Source organism: Notolabrus celidotus, chromosome 3, assembly GCF_009762535.1.
Source record: "Notolabrus celidotus isolate fNotCel1 chromosome 3, fNotCel1.pri, whole genome shotgun sequence".
Taxonomy (NCBI): domain Eukaryota; kingdom Metazoa; phylum Chordata; class Actinopteri; order Labriformes; family Labridae; genus Notolabrus; species Notolabrus celidotus.
Window position 1 is genome coordinate 32011100 of NC_048274.1, and position 23305 is coordinate 32034404.

Below are 23305 nucleotides of genomic sequence, written 5' to 3' on the forward strand. Positions count from 1 at the left end.
TAACAGGATGGATCCCATTTCAAAAGCCCCATCCTCTCTGCCACCTCTTCCCAGACTCTGTTAGTCTTTCTTTAACATCAACACTATCAAACTTCATTTGTGTCGAGTCAATTAAAACTCGATCTCGTCTTCATTCAGACACTGTCAGCATTTCTTTCTATAGATTCCTGCATGTCTGTAAAGTGATTTTACCCCTCCCTGCTCCCTCACTCTTTGTCCCCATCCTCAAAGTTGTTTTCTTTTTAAGGTTCCTTTAAAGTAATTACCATGAAGGATCAATAGCTCATTTTAAAAAGCTATTAGTTTAAACCACATTGTCATCAATAAACGTCAGCACCCTGCTCACTTGGAGAAGTGGCTTTGTATGTTTGCCTCAAATTCAAAAAATAGATATTCATTGTCTCTTCCCGTATTGTCAAAATGCAGGAGCTAAGAATGAAACAAAAGAGACACTAATGCAGCAGAAACAGGAAATATTAGGTTAAATATATGCGCTTACAAATCCAAATATATCTCTGTTATGTATGAAAACGACAGAGGAGAAGAGATTTGTGTCTACGTTACTGCCATAGATCTGGGTGCTTTGCCCTATGAGGAGTGAGCTTTTGTTTTGGTGGGGAGATGTAATATCAGATGATATATTCACTGACATAGTGTCAGTTGCTGAGCTTAGCTTGATGAGTAATGATAGCCGTTGTCTGAAAGAGCAATTTGCCAACAGTAAATAGGTATTTTTGCTGAGATTGATAGTGCAGTTTCACATATAGGCATTTGTTCTTCTGCGCAGTGATACAAATCTGTTTTTCTGATCATCTCACAAACACAACACTGCACAGTTATTGTTTCCTTTTTTATTGTGAACTCTGAAAGGAAGATGTTATTTATATCAACGCAGAAAAAAACTGAATTATTGTATACACGTTGCTTCCAGTACATTTTATTATTTCACGTTTTTGGTTCTCATAACTTTTTGCAGTCTCTTTTTTGGATGATAAACTGTGCTTTCTGAGCAAAATTATTGCCCCACTTCCCCTCATATGTGGAAAGAAATATGTTTAAGGAAAAATGGGTCAGATAGGAATGCAGCCAAGTCTGTTAGTACCTCTGGGCTGAGCAGCAGGGAGCCGAGTTATTCTCACTCTCCCGTTTCCTGCACACCGTTTCTTGTAGTACAAAATGGAGGAAACACATCGAACGTACCATACCCACAGACCTGTGCACGCACACAGTTTACCAAGGTCCATTAATTAAGCCCAAGGCTCCTCGCTACTTAGCACTCCACATGCGCAAGCACACACCTCTCTTCAACTTAGCATATTTTTATAGGTGAAAATAGCAGTTCATTAATTAGCCTGTCACAGTCTTGAAACCACAGGGCTTAAACAAGGTCATGGGAGCATTTCTCTCCCAACTTACCCTGCTACCGTGAAGAAGTTTTTAATAAGACCCTCAGCAATATTCATTAAATGTCGTGATGGGCCTTCTACACCACTCTGGCTTCTGTTGTATTCATTTGGGATGCAACCTGTAACTGAAGTCTACCTGGCATTTGACAAGCCCGCAGTTTTTTATTAATGTCTCAAGCTCAATCTAAAACTTCAAACTATGTTACTCTGATTTAGTTTGAGAGCATTAATGATGATGTAGACTTACATTTAAAACGAGTCATACCCCACAAACTCATGTTCTCCACATTTTATTATTTGATAAAATTACACGAGCACTTTTATGTGCCGGACTGTGTTTTCTTGTGTTTGGACATGTAGGCCTAACTGTTTGTTTCACCAGAGCCTCTGTGAGACAAAGAGAAAAGTTAAAAATAACGAAGCTCCAGCAGCCAGGCCGCTATCATTAATGGAGGCAGTTAATTCTCTCTAACAACACCCTCTTAAATCAGGACTTGTCTCATTGGCTCCTTTTTTTTAATGTCTCCCTCTTTTTCAAACCATTGTTTCCTGACTCCCAATTTGCCGAAGACCACGACACCTTTTCTCACATACAAACACTTTCCATCAGTGCTTCTTTTTGCTCTGTTAAACATGGACATTTTTTTTACGTATAGATTCTGCTGCAGTGCCGTAATAAAGCTTCACCATCATTCAGCCTTTCTTTTAATAAAATAACACTTCACAAATAACATACATTAAAAGACAGAATAAAAGAAAAAAAATAGAAACACAGTGACTATAAAAACATTAACAGTAAAAAGCAGTTCTGAAGAGGTGAGTTTTGAGCTGGGATTTGAATGTTTGTAGGTCAGTGGAGTTGCGCATCTGTTTGTGGAGGGAGTTCCAGAGAGTGGGGGCAGCAATGGAGTCAGCTCAGTCACCCCGGGTTCGGTGCTTGGTTCTACAGGTTGGGGAGAAGAGGTTTTCATTGGAGGAGCGGAGACCACGGGAGGTTCTACTTGTTCCCCCTACAAACCCATAATAGTGGCGTCCAATGGTGTGCTTTTACACATTTCACATGTTCACTCAGATTTGCACCAAAACAGTGCACCCTGCCCATGACACTGTTTACTCCGACACCATTCCACCACATAACACCTCTGTCACTACCTCCAATGTCACCTCAGTGGCGGAACTATTTTGCCCCACCATTACACCACTGTGCATCTTACAGTGCTGGTGGGGTGCAATCGTTGCATAACAGTCCAATCTTGAGCATTCAGTGTAAATGGGGTTTTAGTAGCAGATGTGGTATAGCTAGCTAAGCAAATGAGGTATAGTACTCCCAAAGGATTTTATATTTTAGAGGTTATGCTAATGTTAAGGCTGTTATGGTCATTAGGATAATTGGTTTTCAATCTCTTCATATATAATATGTTCCAAAACATCTTCCGTTCATACTTGTACGTCTCGCAGTCACAGAGTTATATGAAAACAATGTTTCTGACCCGCTCAACTTTATTTATATAGCAACTTTCATAGATACAAGCATGCAGCCCAAAGTGCTTCACAAGAGAGCAGAGAGACAGAAAACAACAAAGATGGGTAAAATAATAAAAGACATAATCGTTGAAAAAATACTTAAAATAAAATAAAATCAATGCAGTAAAATTAATAAAATAGTTAAGAGTAGAAAGCAAAATTAAAAATCAGTTCAAGTTAAAAAGATCAGATAAATACAATAAATAAATAAATGTTGTTAAAACAATGATTATAATAATGCAGTCCATGGCTAAAAATTGAGAGTTCTACAGTTTTGATGCATAAAAACAGAAAGTTCTCTGGACAGTTCTTGTGTGAGACACATGAGGATTATCAGGCCTTTTGCCATTCTTTGGTCACAAACTCCTGATGAAAAATACTTGGTGTTTGCTGCAGCATGATTAATTTTGTCTCCCAGTTTGCTTCGGTTCTTCACAGGGAGATTGTCAGAGCGTGTTTACACAGAAGACGCATCTAACTGAAGCTTAAAGCTGTAAAAAACTACTGAACTGGGTCTTTATTCTCTGTGGGTTTAGCACAACAATCAACTCTTTCACTCAACACTACAGTCATTCAGCTCAGTGTTAATATCAAACATGGCTTGTTTTGGAGCTTTAATGTCTGCTCCCATTCATCCCGATGTCCCAGTTTGTCTGACCTGCTAGAGGACAAAAACAAAGCTGGCGACATTGGACAACATAAAGACGGTGGAGGTCTCCTGTGCTTATATTAACTTCAGGAAGCTTAAAGTAAGACTGTAATTGGTGGAGGACTTTGTTCTTCAGATTTCTAGAAAAGTCCGCTCTCTGGAGTCATGAAAATACACGGAGGCTTAACAGTCAATTCCACATGGATTACTTAGTGTTATTCAGTGAGTAGCACAGCGCTACAGTGTTAGGATTTTTGACAGTTATTTGACTTAAGTTGTCAAGGGAGATGCCAGTAACAAGACAGGCATGAAGCAAAGTCTGGCTAGGGACTGGAAAGTGTGTATCAGTGTGCGGGTATATTTGAGTGTATGTGTGCATTTATTTATTTGAGTATTTATGTATTTATGCATGCGCTTTTATGAACCCATAAATCAAATACATTGGTTCTCAATCGGGATGTTTTTTTTTTTACTACCCACTGCATCTATTACTGCAATACATTGGGTGTCTTTGGAGAATAACCTCAACAGCTGTGTTACCCTGTCCATTTAAATATTTGGGTTAAAATAATACAGTATGAATTCAGACTACTGGGTTCAATCCTCTGATAGTTCTTCTGTAAATAGTTTGGAAATCTACTGAATGCAAACTTCTAGTGTTGGTAGATGTTGGAGTGAGCAATGTGGAAAAACATCACGTCATAGATTCTTTTAGAGCAGCTTTACATTTTCCATTATATCACCTTTACATTTTCCATTATATCACCTTTCTTTTTAATGTTTTTTTTTCAAGACTATCAGATCAGAAACTAATTTAAGAAAAAAAATAATGTCCTTTGGATCAGATTGAATCTGTGTGTGCAATGTGGCTCAAAGGAGCAGTGTTTACTTATTATCATGTTCTAATAAAGAGAAGGCCCAAAAATAGATGCAATACGATGTTTCAACATGGTAGACAAAGACAGGCATGGAGCAACGTCCTGCTTCAAGCATTTATTAGTAAGATAACTTAAAGTTGCATGAGCTTTTCATTAAAACTGAAATGAAATGAAATGAAATGTGTGTGTGTGTGTGTGTGTGTGTGTGTGTGTGTGTGTGTGTGTGTGTGTGTGTGTGTGTGTGTGTGTGTGTGTGTGTGTGTGTGTGTGTGTGTGTGTGTGTGTGTGTGTGTGTGTGTGTGTGTGTGTGTGTGTGTGTGTGTGTGTGTGTGTGTGTGTGTGTGTGTGTGTCACAGACATTATGTTAATGTATGTTGGCATTAATTATCAAGCATTACCATTTTAATAGTTGTTCAACTATTAAAAGTTGTATCTTCTTTTTTCGTAAAGCGCTTTGAGCTGCACCTCGAGCCACATGTGTGAAAGGTGTTATATAAATAAAGATAAAGATGATAATTACTGCCTTCAATATTACACACATTAATACTAGTTGTATTAATGTCTGTATGGGTTGAACATTGGACAATAATAAAAAACAAGTCTCTTTTGTGCAAGATGACCTCCGATATAGAAAACGGCACAACTCGCGATGAGGAAAGTAGAGTAGAAATGATCAGCCGTGTGTACAGAGGTGATTAGTATAAAAAAGAGGAGGAGCTTTATCACCCAGCCAGAATCAGAGTATGTTATCTTCTTCTTCTTCCTAGAGTGATGGGTTTGGGCAGCACATGTGCTCTCTCTGTCACAAGGTCTTTATGTGAACTATCTAATCAGAGTGATTCTTCTGCCTGAGCTATTTCTGGCTCCAGCTCGCCTCTGGTGAAATGCAGTGTCTTAGGTTGAATTTCAACCCCCCGACCAATCACTTATCAGAGCTACTAGTGGAAGTGTTTGTTTTCTAACCTTGATCTTCTCTTTTCAATGACTGCTGTCTGATGTGTCTGTTTCAAAAATGTCCTAATTTAAATCTTTGTTATTGTCAGAGTTGGCCTTGTTAAGTCACTGGAAGTCTTTAATACTTGAATGTTTGATATCAATAATTAATTTGTACCAGTTTTATTTATATGGTCAGGGTTATGAACTTAAAGTGACACTGCTTGAAACAAAGTCAGTATTTTTGTGAGCCAAAACAAAATCTGCTATGACATGTCTCATCTGTAATGCAAACTGCAAAGAGGTTAAAAACCTGCAGTTAAACAAGATGATCATCTAAGCCTCAGATGTATTAGCACTTCAAAACACCATAGAAGTAAAAGCCCAAAACAGAAGCATAACAATGCACTTCCTACTGTCTCTGACACATGAGGAGATCATTTTCTATTTTTAATTAACACCATTGTCCTTATCTCTCTTCTTTCCCTCCCCCTTTTTCCACCCAGGCGTACCTCTGTCCACTCAGTGGGGCCCTCAAGGCTACTTCTACGCCATCCAGATCGCTCAGTACGGCCTGAGCCATTACAGCAAGAACCTGACCGAGCGACCTCCCCATGTGGAGGTCTACGACACAGCCGAGGAGAGAGACAGCCGGGCCAGCTCAGCACCCTGGAGTGTGCCGAAAGGCTGTGGTCTGAGCCGCCTCCACGAGAAGAGCCGAGCTACCTCTGTGCATCAGTTCAGTGCCCCAGGTATGTTCGCCTTCCATGAGCGCAGAAGGCCTCAGGGCAAGGAGCTTATCTCCTGTTAACTGTGGCTGTAGGAGGCTCAATATGAAACTTCACCCTCAGGACAGGATGATAGTCTGCAGTGAGTCACAGCCAGAGAGAGAGAGAACACTGGCAGACCGAGCTGGTTGGCAGTGAACCCGAAAAATAATAACAGATTCCTAAAAATCATGATTATTTAAGAACAAGCAGACACAATATCACACATTTCATCCTCTTCACTGAGTCAGACACTGTCACATACATGGTGCATTGTTTGAAATGCTGCCGACAGGAATACTTCCAGTCAACAATATTTCCACCACAGACCTTTTCTGTTTATGCAGAGCATGAATATCAGTGGCTGAAATGATCATTTTCATCTCCAAATGTTATCAGCTGCAGACAATTAACCACCGTATTGTTTGTCTGCTGAAGGACAAAACAAAGCTTTAGGCTGTTGTCTGGTTAAATTATTCTTTGCAAGCTACTGTACACACCATTTAGGCTTTAATGAAAGGTTATAACCATTACCTTTGAGTTATCCAGAGAGAAGTTCAACATGAGTGAAGGTCCTTTCACTTATTAGTTTATTTTCTCTAACAAAGTCAAGTTTTTAAGATATACATTTTTAAAAAGGTAAAAAACATTAACTACCAAGGTGAGATAAAGTATTTTTTACATCACATCAATGTAGCTGACACTGTCATCTAGGCAGGATGATCAAAACCTGGTGCTATTGAGGACCCAGTTCCACATTTTTCAAAGCCTGACGGTCAATAACGTTTCAAGTTTATCAATGGTATTATCCAGTCTTGTGGGTCCCATGATGTTACATTATATCTTGAGTTGTTTCATATATGCTAAATCAAATCTCTGATGCACAAACACAAGTCAATTGGTTGACAGAGTTTTTGAATAAAATGTAATTCCTAGTTTCAGTGGCTGCTGCTGCAGGACAGTCACCCTCATCCTCCACTCAGAGCTGTGGTAATCATATCCGAACTTTGTAGCAAGTCCCAAAAATTCAAGAAAAGTAACCCAATGTTGTCCTCTGTGTTAAAATCGTTAGGATAAGGGTGAGTTAGGTAGCTAAACCCATCCTTTAGTCTTCCCACAACGGGGAAATTTACAGCGTTACAGCAGCAAAGTAGATGCAAAACAGTATAAAGTAAACAAGAGCCTATAGATAATAATTATTAAAAAGCTATTAGCAATTAAAATTAAAGAAGTAAAATAAGCAGATTTTACGAACATATACACAGTTAAATAAGTATATTTACAAAACCAGTGATGCAGTTAAAAATGTGCACAGAATAGATAAAATAGATATTCCATATGGAATTATGACCTGTTTCACTTCCTGAGCTATACAGAGCTTAAAATACATCTTAGTGGATTCTATAAAGACTTGGTTCATTAAGGAGTTTGGATAATGATTTCCATATAAATAAAAATAAAGATCCTAAACCCCCCCCCCCCCCCCGTCATCGGAAGTGATTTATTTGAATCACTTTCAACCATGTGAATTTAATCTCAAATTGTCTGAAACATCTTAAACTCGTTGGCCTTTTTATTTTATACTTTCACGGGGATGTAGTGGTTAGCACTGTCGCCTGGTTCCTGGTTCAATCCCCTGCCCGCCAGGATCCACTGCATGTTAACCCTGTGCATGCATGGGCCCCATCCTGGTACTCTGGCTTCCTTTCCCAGTAACAAAAAAAAACTGTGTTAGGTTAATTGGGGACTCTTGATTACCTGTAGGTAGGGGTGTGCGTGATTGTTTGTTTGTTTCAGTATGTTAGTTAGCCCAGTGATTGACTGGCAACCTGTCCAGGGTGTATGTCCCAGCTCACCCAATTACAGCTGGGATAGATTCCAGCGCCCTGCGACCCCAAATGGGATAAACAGTATGAATAATAGATGGATGGCTGTAGATAGATGGGCCTGGGTGCAGTATGAACTCATAATTTACCCCCCTTTTTTTAACACTTAGTACACACTGCAATTATAAGGGACTTTTTTAGCTGCTGATACACGCACTTCTTAATGTATAGTGAATATGTAGAGCACCAGTAAATGTTATAGTGACTAAGAGAGGTCTTTTGAAGTTATTTGTAGACAAAAAACTGAATATCATCACATTATTTCTTCAAGTTATTAATATTAATAAAAAAAATATTTGGACTAATCAACCCAACGTCTTTGGCTGAGAATCTCCAGGATTTAAAACGGTGTAGCAGCTTCCCTGTTAGGTGAATGTTTGCTCATTCTGTTACAGTCCAGTGCGTTCAGCAGTGTGGTGTTGTGGTCATCAGTCAGATATTATTAGCTGTGACATCATCAGAAGTGATGTGTCTGTAATTTTAACACTTCAGCCAGATGTTTTTCATTACATGAACCATCGAACTCTGTTAATCTCCCCATTTTCAGTTCCAACCATAAAGAGGGAAAAATCTGAGCACTGCCGTAGCAGAGTTCACTCATCAACATTAAGCTCTGTGATGAGTCACACTCTGAGTTAGCGTCCAAAAATGTCTCTGAAAACTTTGTTTTGTTGTTCTGGAGAGATTTAAGATTTGAATCAGGGCATTGGAGGCCTTCAGAAAATGGAGATTTTAGCCTCTCCTGATAAAAAGACTGAAGGCTTTCAAACTTAAAGGAATTGTTTTTCTTTGTATTCACGGCTAATATGTTCTGAGGGAAATCTTCTCCAGCTTCCCTCAGACTCTGTGTACAGCTCTCACTCATGTATTTGAAAAATGATCTATCAAGACAGACATTTGGAAAAAAACAAAACTCTCTTCTTCTGCGCTCCTTTCATTCTTTTCATCATGCACCAAACAGAACTGTTTTCAGGGCCGCAGTATTTGGTTAGGGTGATACAATTTGAGAGAATGCAATTAAAGTTTCATGTGGTGCTCGCTGGTTTCCCTCGCTTTAATGATGACTGTCTCACAAATGTACCCAGCTTTTGTCTATTAATGTTCATTCTGGGAGATGGCAAAACAACAAAGATGTAATGGCTGTTGCCTGGTTAATATGCTCCCTCTCTGCATGCTGGTGTTTGTGGACTTAGACTGAAGCAAAGAGGGCTTTGTGGAGGATGAAAAACCACTCCTTTAAAAGTAACTGAAACAAGTCTGTGTCTCTGTTGTCTGTCGTTTTGATGATCGTAAAAGAGCCACAGATTCTCAAACTTTTTTTAAGCTTCATTATCTTGATGATCTTTACATTAATTTAAAACTAGCTCATGAAGCTCATCAGCTGAAATCCTAATGAAAGCTTATGTACACTGCTTATAGAAATCCTAATTTAACTTTAGACTACAGAAGTGACATGAAAACATTATATTGAAAGCAGAAACATGTCACGCCCACCCCTTGGCATTTCCTGGTGTAATTATTATTATTAGCCCCCTTGTCTCGAAAACAACCAAAACACTACATTTTCTTCAGAGCCTGGAAACCACCAATCCATCAACCAATATGAACCAATATGAACTTAAAACCTTGATCTCAGCTTCGACTACAACAGGGTCAAACATCTGCGATCGGTGATAAGACGACAGTTACAATGACCAATAAGGTAGTAGTATATTCAACTCGGCGTCAGTCCAGTAGCCTCTCAGTTCCTTCAGTTTCCTCCATTAAATCTAGCTTGATTTCCACATTGCAATGTTAAAGGCCTCCAAGGAACCAGTCTAGACCCTGATGTTGGTGTCATTTTCCTCTGACCATTCAATTGTCCAATCCTTGATGTTACCTGAGGCGCCATTTTTCTTCTTCTCTTTTTTCGTTTATTTTTTTACGCTTTTCTTGCCTTTTATTCAGAGAGTTTAGGACAGCAGATAGAGCAGGAAACATGAACAGAGAATGGGGAATAACGTGGTAAAGGCTGCAGGTTGGCTGCCAGCATAGAGGGCTACATCCTTTGTACATGGCGTGTGCGATTTAACCACCAGGCCAAACCGGCACCCCTTGAGGCAACACTTTTATGGTTAAATCGCCTCAAAGCAGGTAGCCTGGGTTTAAATCCCACCTGTGGTCTTTGCTGCATGAAAAGGCATGAAAAGGACTTTGTACTTTCACTTTTCAATATTTGTTATTTAAACGAAGGTCAAGTTAGGACTTTAACATAAAAATAAACAGATCAATGAAATAGACGCAGACAGCATATGATGTTCATGAAGTCATTCAGAAATAAGTTTTGAAGAGTCTGAGTTTATAGTGATCCCAGTTTTTCATCTTTCTCCATTTGAAATTGAAGAGCTAATGGCATTTCTCAACAAATCGATTACATGGTGTTCATGAGGGGTTAAATGTTGGATGTTTACTCTGAAGCCAGCGTATTGTAATTGCTGTTACTAGCAGCTATGGCAAGATTCAAAATGTATGTGTGCCATGCTTCAAACAAGTGAAAGATACGTCAAGTTTCATAGCCACAGTTTTTTTATTGAGAAGACACCTTGATGCTGAATTTAGGCTAGGTACAAGTCCCATTGTTAGCTGTTCATTAGTTGTTTTAAAGAAGCCCCTTATGTACCCCCCATACTTCTCCAGGTCACCATGTTCATTGGCAATGGATCACCAGATTCAGGGAAGCCGATGATCTGCATTGAGATACATTTATGATGTGCTACGTTTTAAGTTTTCTTATAAAAAAAGTAAATCAACTTAACATCAGCAGACCACAACAAAAACATACCAACATTTTATGAATTGTTTGATGTAGGAACAGTATGTTTGTGATAATGTCAGTGATAACGTATTTGGTACTGTGTATTGCACAAACCCAGGACTGTGGCTAAAGCTGCTGGAAATTAATGAATGGTGTTGGTGAGAAAAAATGCAATCACATACTTTCCTCATCTTGTTCCACCGTAGTGATGCACAGATTGTGTTCTGTAGTGTTGTTTGATTGTGAAACACAAGTATAGCAGCGACTGTACTTCTCTCTGAGAGGTCTAAATATGTAAACTATAAATAAAACCTGACTTCATTAGAATAGAAATCTGAATTCTGCCCTAGTTTTCACAGCTGTAAGATGACCACAGCTGAGAGCTGGTTGGTGCTGGAGTTATTTTTGGAATTGGAGAAGTCAAAATCTTTTACCCAGCGCTGACTGCGAGCTGTCTTTTCTTCTCTTTTGATCTCCTGCTGATATTTCCAGGACGCTCTCCCTCTGAGTGTCTGTGTCCTCTGTGAGCTGCTGCCTCGACTGTAATTTTCACCTCCTTCTAATTCCTCCACTTTCAACCTCTCATCATCAACAATTTCTTTTCATTCCACCACCCTCCACTTTTCCTCTCTCTGCTCCTCGCACACCTCGGCTTACAGCTTCAGCTCACTTTCATAGCTCTCTCTTTCCTCCACATCATCATGTTTTCATCATCAGTCCTCAGCCCTCCCTCGGCACTCCTCTCCCTCCATTAATCTTCCTCTTTCCATCCCAAGTTTCAGTCAGTTTTCCACCTCTATTTACTCATTTCCACCCTTTTATCACCCCTCGGCCTTTTTGTGCTTCCTAAACGTTGCAATCATATTGCCTCTATCTGTTTTACCGCAGTTTCTGCTCGCTCATCCAAACTTTTCTTGTCTCTGCTGTCAGTTTCTCTTTCTGTCTCTGCTTCCCTTGTCTTTCTGTTTTGGTCTCTTTTCCTCCTTACTGTATCTAGGGCAGCGGTGTTGAACAGCCTCTCAAATCCTCTGACAAGTGGATCAATCGTGTGTCCCGTGATAATAACCTACCATCTACCATCTACCATCTGCACAATCCTGCACGAAAACTGTCCACCACTGAGTGCCTTCATTGTCTGAATTTCTCTGTGTTCCTTGATAGCTCAGAAATGCAGTTTGTCCAAACCAAACCATGCCAGAAACGGAAAAGTGATCTGAGTATGGACTTACAGCTGTCAGCGTCCTCAGCTCTTTGAAAGAGTGTTCACAAACTTTGGAAGATTTCATGCTTTAGTGTCTGAACACGGACTCAAAGTGGTGTGAAAGTGGGCTTTTTGACACTGAACACAAGAAGACACTTAAAAGTTATAAATATTCAGGTTTCAGCCCTGCTAGATGTGGCGACACCTTAAGTTACTGTAGGTGTGGTTTGATATTTCACTGCTAGTTCAGCTGCTTCTTTGTCAGAAACAAAGGACCAGCTGCTGGTGTGTCTTGTCTTAATTTTTCCCTGCCTGACCAAACAAACACTTTGTTTTAATAAGGATGTCACTCAGTTTTAATTGCAAACGTGATCTGATTTCATCCAAGGACATTAATGTTGGTCAACTTTCTAAGGATTTGGAGCTGTGCTGCATTATCTAACAGTTATTATTTTTCTTTCTAATCTCTGCAAAATTGAATTAAGCTGTCAAAATTATCTGTTTTTGTAGATGCATTTTTGCTGAAGAGTTATCGATGTTGCTAACCACACTGACTAGCACATATGACCTCCAGAGGCTGCATCAAATTAAGAGCCTCATGTATTTAAGCTAAGTGGTGTTAAAGTGATGCTGCAGTAGAAAATGGTATATTTGCATTAGAGGTAATGTAATCTCTGTTTCAAGATTCTACCTGAAATCTGCACTCAGGGTCTGGATTTCATTTTTAGTACATTTGTAGTCAGAGTAGTATTGACCAGTCGGGTATCAGCAGGAGTTGATTTGTAAAGGAAGAAGAGTCCATGTGGAGAGCAAAAGCAGGCAGTCCACAATACACCATAATGACATCCCAGCTCCCATCATAGGTAATCTGACAACAGCTTCTTCATCTCAATAAAGAAATATCTTCATGCAAGTGAAGCTAACAATCTTGGATGTTCTAGATGAAAATTTGAAACAGGGACAGAGCTGCCGGACATTGTTTTGTGATAGCCAATCAGCAGTTACATTTAACGACTTCCTGGAAAGCATTAATTAGACCTCTGTTAAAAAAAAAAAAAAAAGTAAAAGTATTTTCTTCTCCTTTCAAGGACAGACTTGACAGTCTGCTTTTTTACGTTTTCATCATGAATGGCATTATCTAGAAAATTTTGACAATGATTAATATCAAAACTGAAGCTTGATTACGTCAAAATATTAAAGATAAAAACTGAAACACATCTAAAGTACTCAATAAAAAATCTTATTCCCAGTTTTAGGGTGAGAAATTTGAAACCTTATGCTGATTATTAGATTAACAGAACAGTAATATTTCGTCTCATTAATGAAAAAAACCCTGAGAAATCAATACTCAGCGTTTGATTCAGCTTGAATACAGGAGATTGATTTCATTTCTTGTCCTATGTGATAGTAAAACTAATTATTTCAGGTATAATGTGTTAGCTGCATAAAATAAGCAAGTTTAATTTTCATCTTAATAATAATAATTGGCCAATAAATCAAGAAAAATACTTTATTTTTCAGCCCTGAAAACATCAAAATGCCTGAGCGTGTTTGATACTTGATTTAAGCACTGTGAATCCTGTGTGGACGCACTGATGTGATCACAGGAAGATCTACATGAATAATTATACAAGCGTTGACAGTTATGTTGCTTACATCTTATGCAAGACGCATTCTGTACATGTGTCCAAGTGTTCCATCAACACACTTACTCATATACACAAGCATGCTATCACGCCGACATCCTCCTAGCTGCATGTCATCTCTGACTCCTGCCTTATTGCTAAACAGCCTGAGAGCCAAGCAGAGGAGGTGGTTTCTCCTCTATATTCCCTTCCCATCCTTTATTGATGCCAGAGTAATCACGGGGCCAGAGTACAAATCCACTTACTCTCTGCATTGCCTTAAGTAATGGATTTATGAGTGCATTAAAGAGCCGTAGTCATCCAGAGGCCCCTGCCAGACTGGCTCTCTCCCTCATTCTCCTGCTGATCGACTGTCTTTGTGTCTCATCTGCGTCTGCTTTCTCAGCTCATGTCATGTGAGATCTCTCCCTCTCACTGATTCTCAATTGTCTTCTCACCACTGGCTCATTCTCACTCCCTCCAGTCTCAGGCCATCTTTAAGGGCACTTGTGTGACCCATCATTCTATTATCCTCCATTTTGTTGAAGCCTACTTTTTCCTGTCTTCATCCTTTGAGGCACCCCGATGAGAAGAGGAGGTTTTTGTGTGTGTTTTATTTTATGTATGTGCTGTGCAGAAACGGTAACAAGGCCAAAGGAGAGGGATTGTTCCAGAAGCTATTGGTTCTGCAGGGGGGTTGAAATGAATTCAGAAGAGTGAGTAAAGTGGCTGACTGGCAAAAAGTTGAAATAATGTAAGAGGAGTGGTGGCAGTTTGGGAACTGAATATCATCTTGGGTTCATATCTTTGAAATTTGGAGGGGAAGGCGATGCAAATAGAAAAGTTGCTGCAGTGCATCAACTCCATCTCTGGCTCACTTGTTCCAACTTTTCTTGCTTTGTTCTTTTCCTCCCGTCTGTCCGGTTCTCCTCCTAATTAAGCCCAGTGTGCAGTGACACATCTGTTCTGAAAATCCCATGAGAAGTGAGTCCCTGCGTGAGACTCTGTCACACACACAGACACACACAGAAACACACAGACACACAGACACACAGACACACACACAGACACACACACACACACACACACACACACACACACACACACACACACACACACACACACACACACACACACACACACACACACACACACACACTAATATTACAAAGTTCTCGGTGGAGAAGAATAAGATTTGACTGCTTTTTTTTTTGCTAAACTCATTTGACTCTTATTGATCATTAGAGGATGTGACTTCAGATTGAATCTTTGGAACAAAAAGACACGCTTCAAAGGAAGCAGACCATCAAAGAGTGTGTTAAAGGAGACAGACACTCTGCTGAAAATAGTCCACTGTCATCCAGTAATCGTCAGAAGTGTTTTAAATCACTCAGAGGCGGTTACTCGTTGTTTTCTCACTGTATGCACTCAAACAAATGCTACATAAATATATACTCCTGCAAGTCAAATTCTTTTTTTATACATTCAATTCACCTCAATTTATCTACTCCACCCTCCCTCCTCCCCCGCCACCTCCACAGAGGCATCTGAAGGTGTATCCCTCCAGCTGGGCAACTCCAAAGACTTCATCCTCAGCTTGGACATCAAGTTCATCTCGAACGGCAGCGTGTCTGTGATCCTGGAGACCACAGAGAAGGGACCTCCCTTCACCATCCACTACGTCACCAACACGCAGCTCATCGCCTTTAAAGACCGTGACATCACTTACGGGATCGGGCCAAGAAGCGCCTGGAGCACTCTGACCCGGGACCTGCTCACCGACCTCAGGAAGGGCGTCGGACTCTCCAACACTAAGGCCGTGAAGGCTACGAAGGTTGGTTTGTGTCAGAAGTTGATGGTTGATCCATCAATTTATAAATCATTTTTTGATAACAAATTCCTGAAGATTTCCATTTGTCAGCTTTTTAACTTTACGAATTTCTGGCTTTTTTTGCATCTTATGACCTGGTTTAGAAAAATTTTAACTTCAAAGACATCTCTTTAAGGATTTAAGAAACTAGAATGAATATTTTGAAGTGTTTTCTGACATTTTTTAGACTAAAACATTTATTTTCCAAAGCAGAAATTTGCCAGTTTATCGATCAGGAAAGTAATGGTTAGTTGCAGCCCTAGGCTTGGTCATACATTATTCATCATGATTGATTTCCCGTCTTACAGCTGCTCATCACTTGGTGTTCAAAGCAAAAATAATAACATGATGACTATCTCTGCGTTGTTTTACATAATCTGTAAATAAGGACAAATTGTAGGTTTCAGTTTGTGTTTCTTCTTCAGATCTTTAACTTATAAATAATAATAATTATTGAAGATTTCCAAACTCTAATTTTTGCCATCAATCCTCTTGTCTCCCTCAGATCATGCCCAGAAGGGTCGTGCGTTTAGTCCTCCATGGGCGTGGCTTTGTTGACAACGTCACGATCTCCACCACAGCACACATGGCCGCCTTCTTTGCCGCCAGCGAGTGGCTTCTGCGAAACCAGGATGAGCGGGGTGGCTGGCCCATTATGGTCACCCGTAAACTGGGTGAAGGCTTTAGACCTCTGGAGCCCGGCTGGTACTCAGCCATGGCTCAGGGCCAGGCCATGTCCACACTGGTGAGAGCATACCTCCTCACCAAGGACCAGGCTTACCTCAACGCTGCCCTCAAGGCAGTGGGACCCTACAAGGTGCCTTCAGCGCAGCACGGGGTCAAAGCCGTGTTCATGAACAAATACGACTGGTATGAAGAGTATCCCACCACGCCTAGCTCCTTTGTCCTCAACGGCTTCATCTACTCCCTGCTGGGACTCTATGATTTGACTGAGACGGCAGGAGAGAAGCTGGGCAGGGAGGCGGGGCAGCTGTTCAGCCGTGGCGTTGAGTCTTTGAAGGCCATGCTGCCGCTCTTTGACACGGGGTCGGGGAGCATCTACGACCTGCGCCACTTCATGCTGGGCACTGCGCCCAACCTGGCACGCTGGGACTATCACACCACGCACATTAACCAGCTGCAGCTCATCGCATCTATAGACAACGCTGCCATCTTTAAAGATGTGGTTAAGCGCTGGAAAAACTACTTAAAAGGGATGCGTGCCAAGCACAACTAAAAAACTGTTACCAGTGTATGGTGAACAGCAGAGATGGCGACTGACAGTTGAATATATTAATGTATGAGAACATAGAAGATAAATGAATGTGTGGCGGTGCTCACTATGTGTGTGTGCGTGTGCATGTGATTGTGCGTGCGTGCGTGGGTGCGTGCGTGTGTGTGCGTGTGTGTGTGTGCGTGTGTGTGTGTGCGTGCGTGTGCGTGTGTGTGTGTGTGCGCGCGCGTCCCAGTTTTGGATGGGGTTCATAAACTGAAAGATGAGTTTATCCAGCTGCAGCTCAACACTAAACGTTTCTCTCGTGTGCTCTGTTGCAGGTTTTATCTTTTCTGCAACATCGACTGTAGCTCTCCTCTCAGATTTTATTTCCTTGAGCTAGTGTTTGTAATTATGCACAGACCTAGTTTGTGTGTGTGTGTGTGTGCGCGTGTGCGTGTGTGTGTGTGTGTGTGCGTGTGCGTGTGTGTGTTGAGGAAGAGCACATTGTGTGTGAGCGAGTGTTTAGAGTAACAATATATGATGCTAGAGGAAGATGAAACTCCTTGAGTTGTTGAAACTGACACACATTTCCAACATTTGTTGATGCATCCACCACAGGCCTCTTCTCCAGGCGTATTTTTAACCATTTCAGACACATTCGCAAAGTTTATTGATATAAAAACACAGATTATATCAAAATAAATAATTTTGAATAGAATGTTGCCAAAAAAAAATCTCATTATTCAATATGGAAAAACTAAGGTTTTATTTTTTTCTTCTGAACCCTCTCCTATCCTACAACCTCAGAGCTTGAAATTTTAAAATGTCAATGGATTTTTTTAGAAAGCAGTGAGGTCACTTCATTTAGCTCTCACTCATGTACTCTATGCTTCCTGACTGGCAGCTTCCTGTTCTTCTTTTTTCATTCTCTCCTAAAACACACATTAACACTAACATGTTACTTTGAAGGGGATCATGTTGTTTCTTCCGTAAGCTCATTTCCTCATTGATTCTCATTTCTCTTTGTTATGTTCATTCAGTCAGGGATGAGGTGTTGCTGTCACGCTGCTTGATCCAAACCATCAAATGTAACTTCCGATGGTTTGACCGGCTCCACTTCCCGCAGTCCTCTTTGCTTCCTATCCACAATTCCTCTGCCCTGTTTCATAATGTATCCTGATTCACCACCAGTGCAGACACCCCTACGATGCTCATACCTCCTATGTGAGCTTAAAGATGACAAACTGTGCTACCACTCTCAGCTGCAACAGACCCCTTTAAAGTCTATTAGTCGGTCACAAAATTAAACAATCATTTCTGCGTCTTTGCAGAAAACAGTGACAGAGTTGTTTCTGCATCTCTCTGAGTTGAGCTCAGTCAGGGATGCTTTCTGTTGTCAGATTCTGAATCGTGATGCTCCCAGAGTCTGTTCAGATCCAGCGTTTCCACAGCTGATCACAAATCACAAAAATGAGCCACGTGCTTCCCTGAACATGTCACTGTTGCTCTGTTCTTGACCACACAAGAAACTGTTTGCATGAAGATTGAGTCAGCCTACCAAACATTTTAACCTCTTAAGACTGCGTTCTCATGAAGGGGCTAATTCTCAATGTTAATCTGAGAATATCAAAATGATAGTAATTTATTTTAACCACTCTGTCTCAGGACTGAAGGTGTGAATGATTCAGTCTGGGCCTTCTCTGACACATGACAATGTGAATATGAAGATTTTTGTGAGCTGCCGTAACACAAAAGAGTCAGATCAGTCCAGATCTAACTATGTTTAAAGGCTCTTTAAGGAGTTTTTACTGGCTGTGAAACAGATTGAAATTAACTCTGAAGCCCCTCTATGACCTACAAAATCAAACAAGACCATCAGTAGCTTTACTGACAATTTCTATGCTGTGATTTTAAATACCTGAAACTGCTGCAGGGGGGTAGGTTACAGATCAGAGGATTGACAGCATGCTGGAGAAACAACCTTTCTTTGCATTTTCTACAGCATAAGTTCACAATGATTGACACATACACTGTTTAAAGGAAACGGGATGATATTTTTTGTCAGAAAAAAACAACCTCTGCATGTAAAGGATTACATCAGCAGAGATGAGGTGTAAATGGAAAGTTGCTCACAGCAGCTTTAAGTTCCCTGCATTCAGGAAACACACACAGAACATACTGAAGTCATGACTTTAAACTATAGAGTTAATTTCAGTTTAACTTTATTTAAATACCAAACTTTAGCTTCAGGTGACTCCCTGACTTGGCTGTCATTGTTAAAGTATTCATGCCCCCTGGTTTGAATAATAGCATCATTAGTTGTAGCTTCATTTAATAGGCTTCCATGCCCTATTTGAGATTTGTTGGAACTGTTTACTTGAAACTCCGCTGCACAGGTCTTCGTCTCTAACCCTGTACTTCTAGTTAATAATTGCAGGATCAAGTGCAGGTTGTGTAGATGTCATTCATTCGGGTAGAGCATCTCACTAACATGCCAATTTATAACATTTAAATAGACAATGCGAGGAGTACTGAAGGTCAAGGGTGAAGTCTCTGCAAACACAAAGAGGCTGTCAGTCCCAGCAGACTCTCATTGCTCCTTTCGGCTGCTGCGGGTGCATGAACTCAGCGTTTTTAATCTGAGTGCTGCCCTGTTGACCGCTGCGTGAGGAGAAATGGCCTCGCAGAGACACTAACAATTCACCCGGCTAATAGGCCTGAGAGGCTGCACGCAGCACAGTCCCCCGGTCTGAGGATGAGTCAGCATCCACTGGCATCGCACCCGCAAAGAAAACAAAGTGGAGGCCTCAGCATTAATGAGGCTCTCATCGATCTACCTTAAAGATTATTAATGGGAAGCAGGAGACCCAGGCTGGTCCACTCTTCTGAAGGCGTTGATGCTGGATTTTCTTTGGCTATTTTCATAAAAGTTTGAAAACTTTCCCCCCTGCTGGCCTGCTTTTAAGTTGTTATAGTGTCAGCTTATTTTAAGACAGATTCAAAGAAGCCTGTGATACTTTTCAGGGGGTAGAAAAAAAAGCTTGCTACTCAGACAGCTACGTTGCTTTTGTGCAAACTTAGTGTTAAATCCTCTAGATGATTCGTCCTGGCTGTTCAGCTTCCTCTGTAGCTCAGCTGCATCCTTCAGAAGTGAGTGAGGATTTAGAGCAGAGTATTAGGGCCACTGTTAAGAAAAAAAAAACACTGATTATTGAGAAGAGAGGTTTTCATAATTTAAGAAAAAGTCAGGATATCGAGAGGAAAATTTAGCTTTTTTGGCAAAGTAAATACTAACTGTTCAATCAAGTTTAAAAATAAAATGTATATTTATCCGTGCAGCACATCACAGCATTTAAAGACTAAGTTTGTTTGCAATGCCTGCCCTGTAGCTGGGCCTTAAGATGCATAAACCTTAACAACAAATACACAAGAGACTAAAACAAAATCAGCTAAACACGTACAAAGAGCACAAAACTCACAAACTAACTTCACATAGAGCAACAGAAGATAAAACAGTAAAATACTTTAAAACAAGAAGCACCAGATAATTAATGACAGTGTGACCGAACCCTCTCAATGACTCAATTAAGGATCCAATTTAACTTCTGCGTGATGTTTACAGATACAAATATTCCCAAGAAATGCACATTTAATCCAATCACGTGGTATTTTTCTCATCATTCATTTTCTCCTTGACAACCTTTCCCTCACTCATGATTCTCTTCCTTCATCATAAAGGTTTATACTTCAGATGGACAGATTTATACTGCAGCTCTGTTTTTAAAGAGACAAATGTTACCCCAGAGAAAGCTATGAGCGTTCTTCTTCCGTTGTGTTAATCCAAGGTTTATTTTTACGCTTGCTCAATTATGCTTTGCTCATTTCCTGGTAGCATTTTCTCCCCTGAATACTTGCAAAACTCATATTTTGTCATTTTCACCGGACACGTAGAAATATGTAGTTCAAAGGGAACATTCAGGAATTGAAGTTTTGATTGTGATTCTCCATTTTGTTTAAACCAAAGTCATCAATTCAACCACATTTGAATTTGTATATTTTTGTGCAAACTGTTTTCCATTGAGCATTTAATGATGTTTGGTGTGGTGGAGAAGTCACAGAGACACTGCCTTTTGAGAAATGTTAGTTTTTCAGACGTAGATTGAGTAGATGATAGTAAAACTAAGAGATGTAAAACTTGCTTTTGTTAAAGGGGATGTGTGCAACTAGAGATAAGCATTTAGTCAGCTGCTGTTTTCAAGAGGCGGTAGCTGCAGATTCTCCTTCACAGTTTCGCTCCTTCTTCTTGGACTTTGTTTTTCATTCGTCTTTTGTTGAAGTATTTTGCAGAGGAGTGAGATATTTTGCTAGATAGGCGCAAAAGCACAACTGCCGTTTTCCAATCACATGATTTGGTTTGCATTTCTTTGGGTTGCTTGTTTGTTTTTGTTCAGGACAATGTGCAACGCCTTCATTCAGGAAGCTGCTATTATTGTTCACTGTGGCACAGGTATGAGATCTTCAGTTTCCTTGGTTAAACTGTGTTTTTTCCTCTTCTCTTAAAGACTTCAACATTTGGCCACTGAGGTCAAATGTGATTTATGCAATAAAATGTTTACTGGGGTTGTGACACCACAGGAGACCCAGAGCGGTTGTACAGACTTTTCAATCCAAGCACAATGTGCAAATGCTACCATTTTTTAGTCTAAGGAAGAGAGGTGTTTATATACAGAGTAAATCTTTGTGCTTTAAAAATGTGCTTTTTAAAGGTGTAAAAAATAAAAGCATTTTTCTTAAACTTTGGTCCTTTTTTCTTCTTCTTTACTTCAAAAGTTTTTATTACAGCGCTGTCTCAAATATAAGACAGAGTTTTTTCCTAGGAGTACTTCTGAAAAAAGAGGGATAGTCTTACATTCAGGGTGTGGTCTTTGAATGACAGTATTCATTCAGGGCAGAGGACAGCAGCACTTGTCTGTTCAGATGCTCCTCAGAGTTAACGCTTTCAAGAGATTAACAGGAGAGTGTGTGCGTTTCTAAAAACAGATCAGAGGTATGCCCTTTGGCAGAGCTGACATCCAGCTGAAAGCCTCAGATCACCATAGAGGCTCCAAATGTCCATTTTAAACTGAGACAGGTGGTCAGAATGAGGGATACAACACTCCAAAAGATATTGAGAAATATTTTAATATAAATGTCTAAAAAACAACTAACCTCATGTTATGTAATTGTTTCTGTCATCATTACTTTCAAATAAATGTTCTCATTAAAACAAAATGTAGTCTTCAAAAGCCGAACAAAGGACAAGGACGGCAAATTAGTCGAAGCTAAAAGTCCTATACACTTTAACTAGATGTAACAATGCAGAGATGTGTTGTCAAATTAAAATCAAATTATCTTTAATATTTTTTTGTCAAGAGGCAACTGCCAGTGTTGAACAATGAAGCCAATGTGGAAGAGCTAAAAACTGCAGTTCCTCAAGTGTACACTTGAGGCTTGCTGTAAAAGCTTGGGAAACCCCACTAACACCAGGTTTTTACAGCAAATATAAACATCTTTACAGCTTGCTTCAAAAAGCAATGTTGGTCTGTAGCAGTCTAAGTAGCTTATATCTTTACTGGTAGATACTGTTAGTAACTCCCCATAACTCATCTGTTTTGACGATATTAAGACGAAGAGTTATGCATAGATTTGCGTTTAGGGGCGTTTAGGCTGATTTGACTGACAGGTGGGCACAAGCTGTTTGTCAGGAGACCAACTTATGTTGACTCACAGTTAGCTGGGATGTTTTAAAAACCGCCTATTACACTAGCAGTATGTACTGATTTGGCCAAAATTCAGTATGTAGTATGTCAACGAGCAAAATCTGCAGTATGCCAAAACTATCTGGATGTCGTACTGATTCAGGAAAATGTCTCAGTATGCATCGGACCAGTTTCCTTCATGTACTGTTTCCCACAATGCACAGCGTTTGCATTCTGCTTCTTCTTTGTTCCGTGAATGACAGGGGGCACTCAGTTTTTGGGTGCTTTGAAAAGTATTAAATAACATATAAACCACTTCCTAACTTTTTAAATCACAAGTAGATGCCTAAAGAAGCAGTGTTGCTATCAGCTTGGTCATTGTTTACTTCCACTTTCTGAAACCAGAATTCCAGCGATGCCTAACCCAGCATTCTGCAGAACAGATCCAACAGAACAGTCATACATACTACATACTACCTTCAGATGTAGTATGCAGTATGTACTACACACTATATCCATAGGTAATGTGTAGCAGGTGGTTTCGAAGACAGCCTGGAAGTCTGTTTTTCCAACGTGGAGACCGACATCTTAAAGCTTCATTATGCCTTTTTAGGAACAAATGAGTGACATCACTGAGACTACGCCCATGATTTATACAGTCTATGATTTTGACCGTAAAGAAGAAAGATTAAAAAGAAAGCTGTCCAGACTTTGATAAACCTAAATGCATGATTTAAATTATTATAGAGGGACTAAAAGAAAGACATCTTTGTCTTGGAGCCCTCTGACTTATCTGGTAATATCATAGGTCGTCTGAG

The 23305-nt window shown here is 40.1% G+C and overlaps 1 protein-coding gene across 1 annotated transcript in view; it reads left to right on the top strand.

The window, feature by feature from the left end:
- The window catches only part of glceb (glucuronic acid epimerase b), a 67854-nt gene extending 46310 nt beyond the window's left edge, over positions 1 to 21544 (top strand). The window contains exons 4-6 of the mRNA XM_034680001.1: positions 5897 to 6142; positions 15205 to 15497; positions 16039 to 21544. Coding sequence (XP_034535892.1) covers positions 5897 to 6142; positions 15205 to 15497; positions 16039 to 16770 — 1271 coding nt within the window. The 3' untranslated portion in view covers positions 16771 to 21544. The remainder of the gene's footprint in view (positions 1 to 5896; positions 6143 to 15204; positions 15498 to 16038) is intronic.
- Positions 21545 to 23305: the final 1761 nt, after the last annotated feature.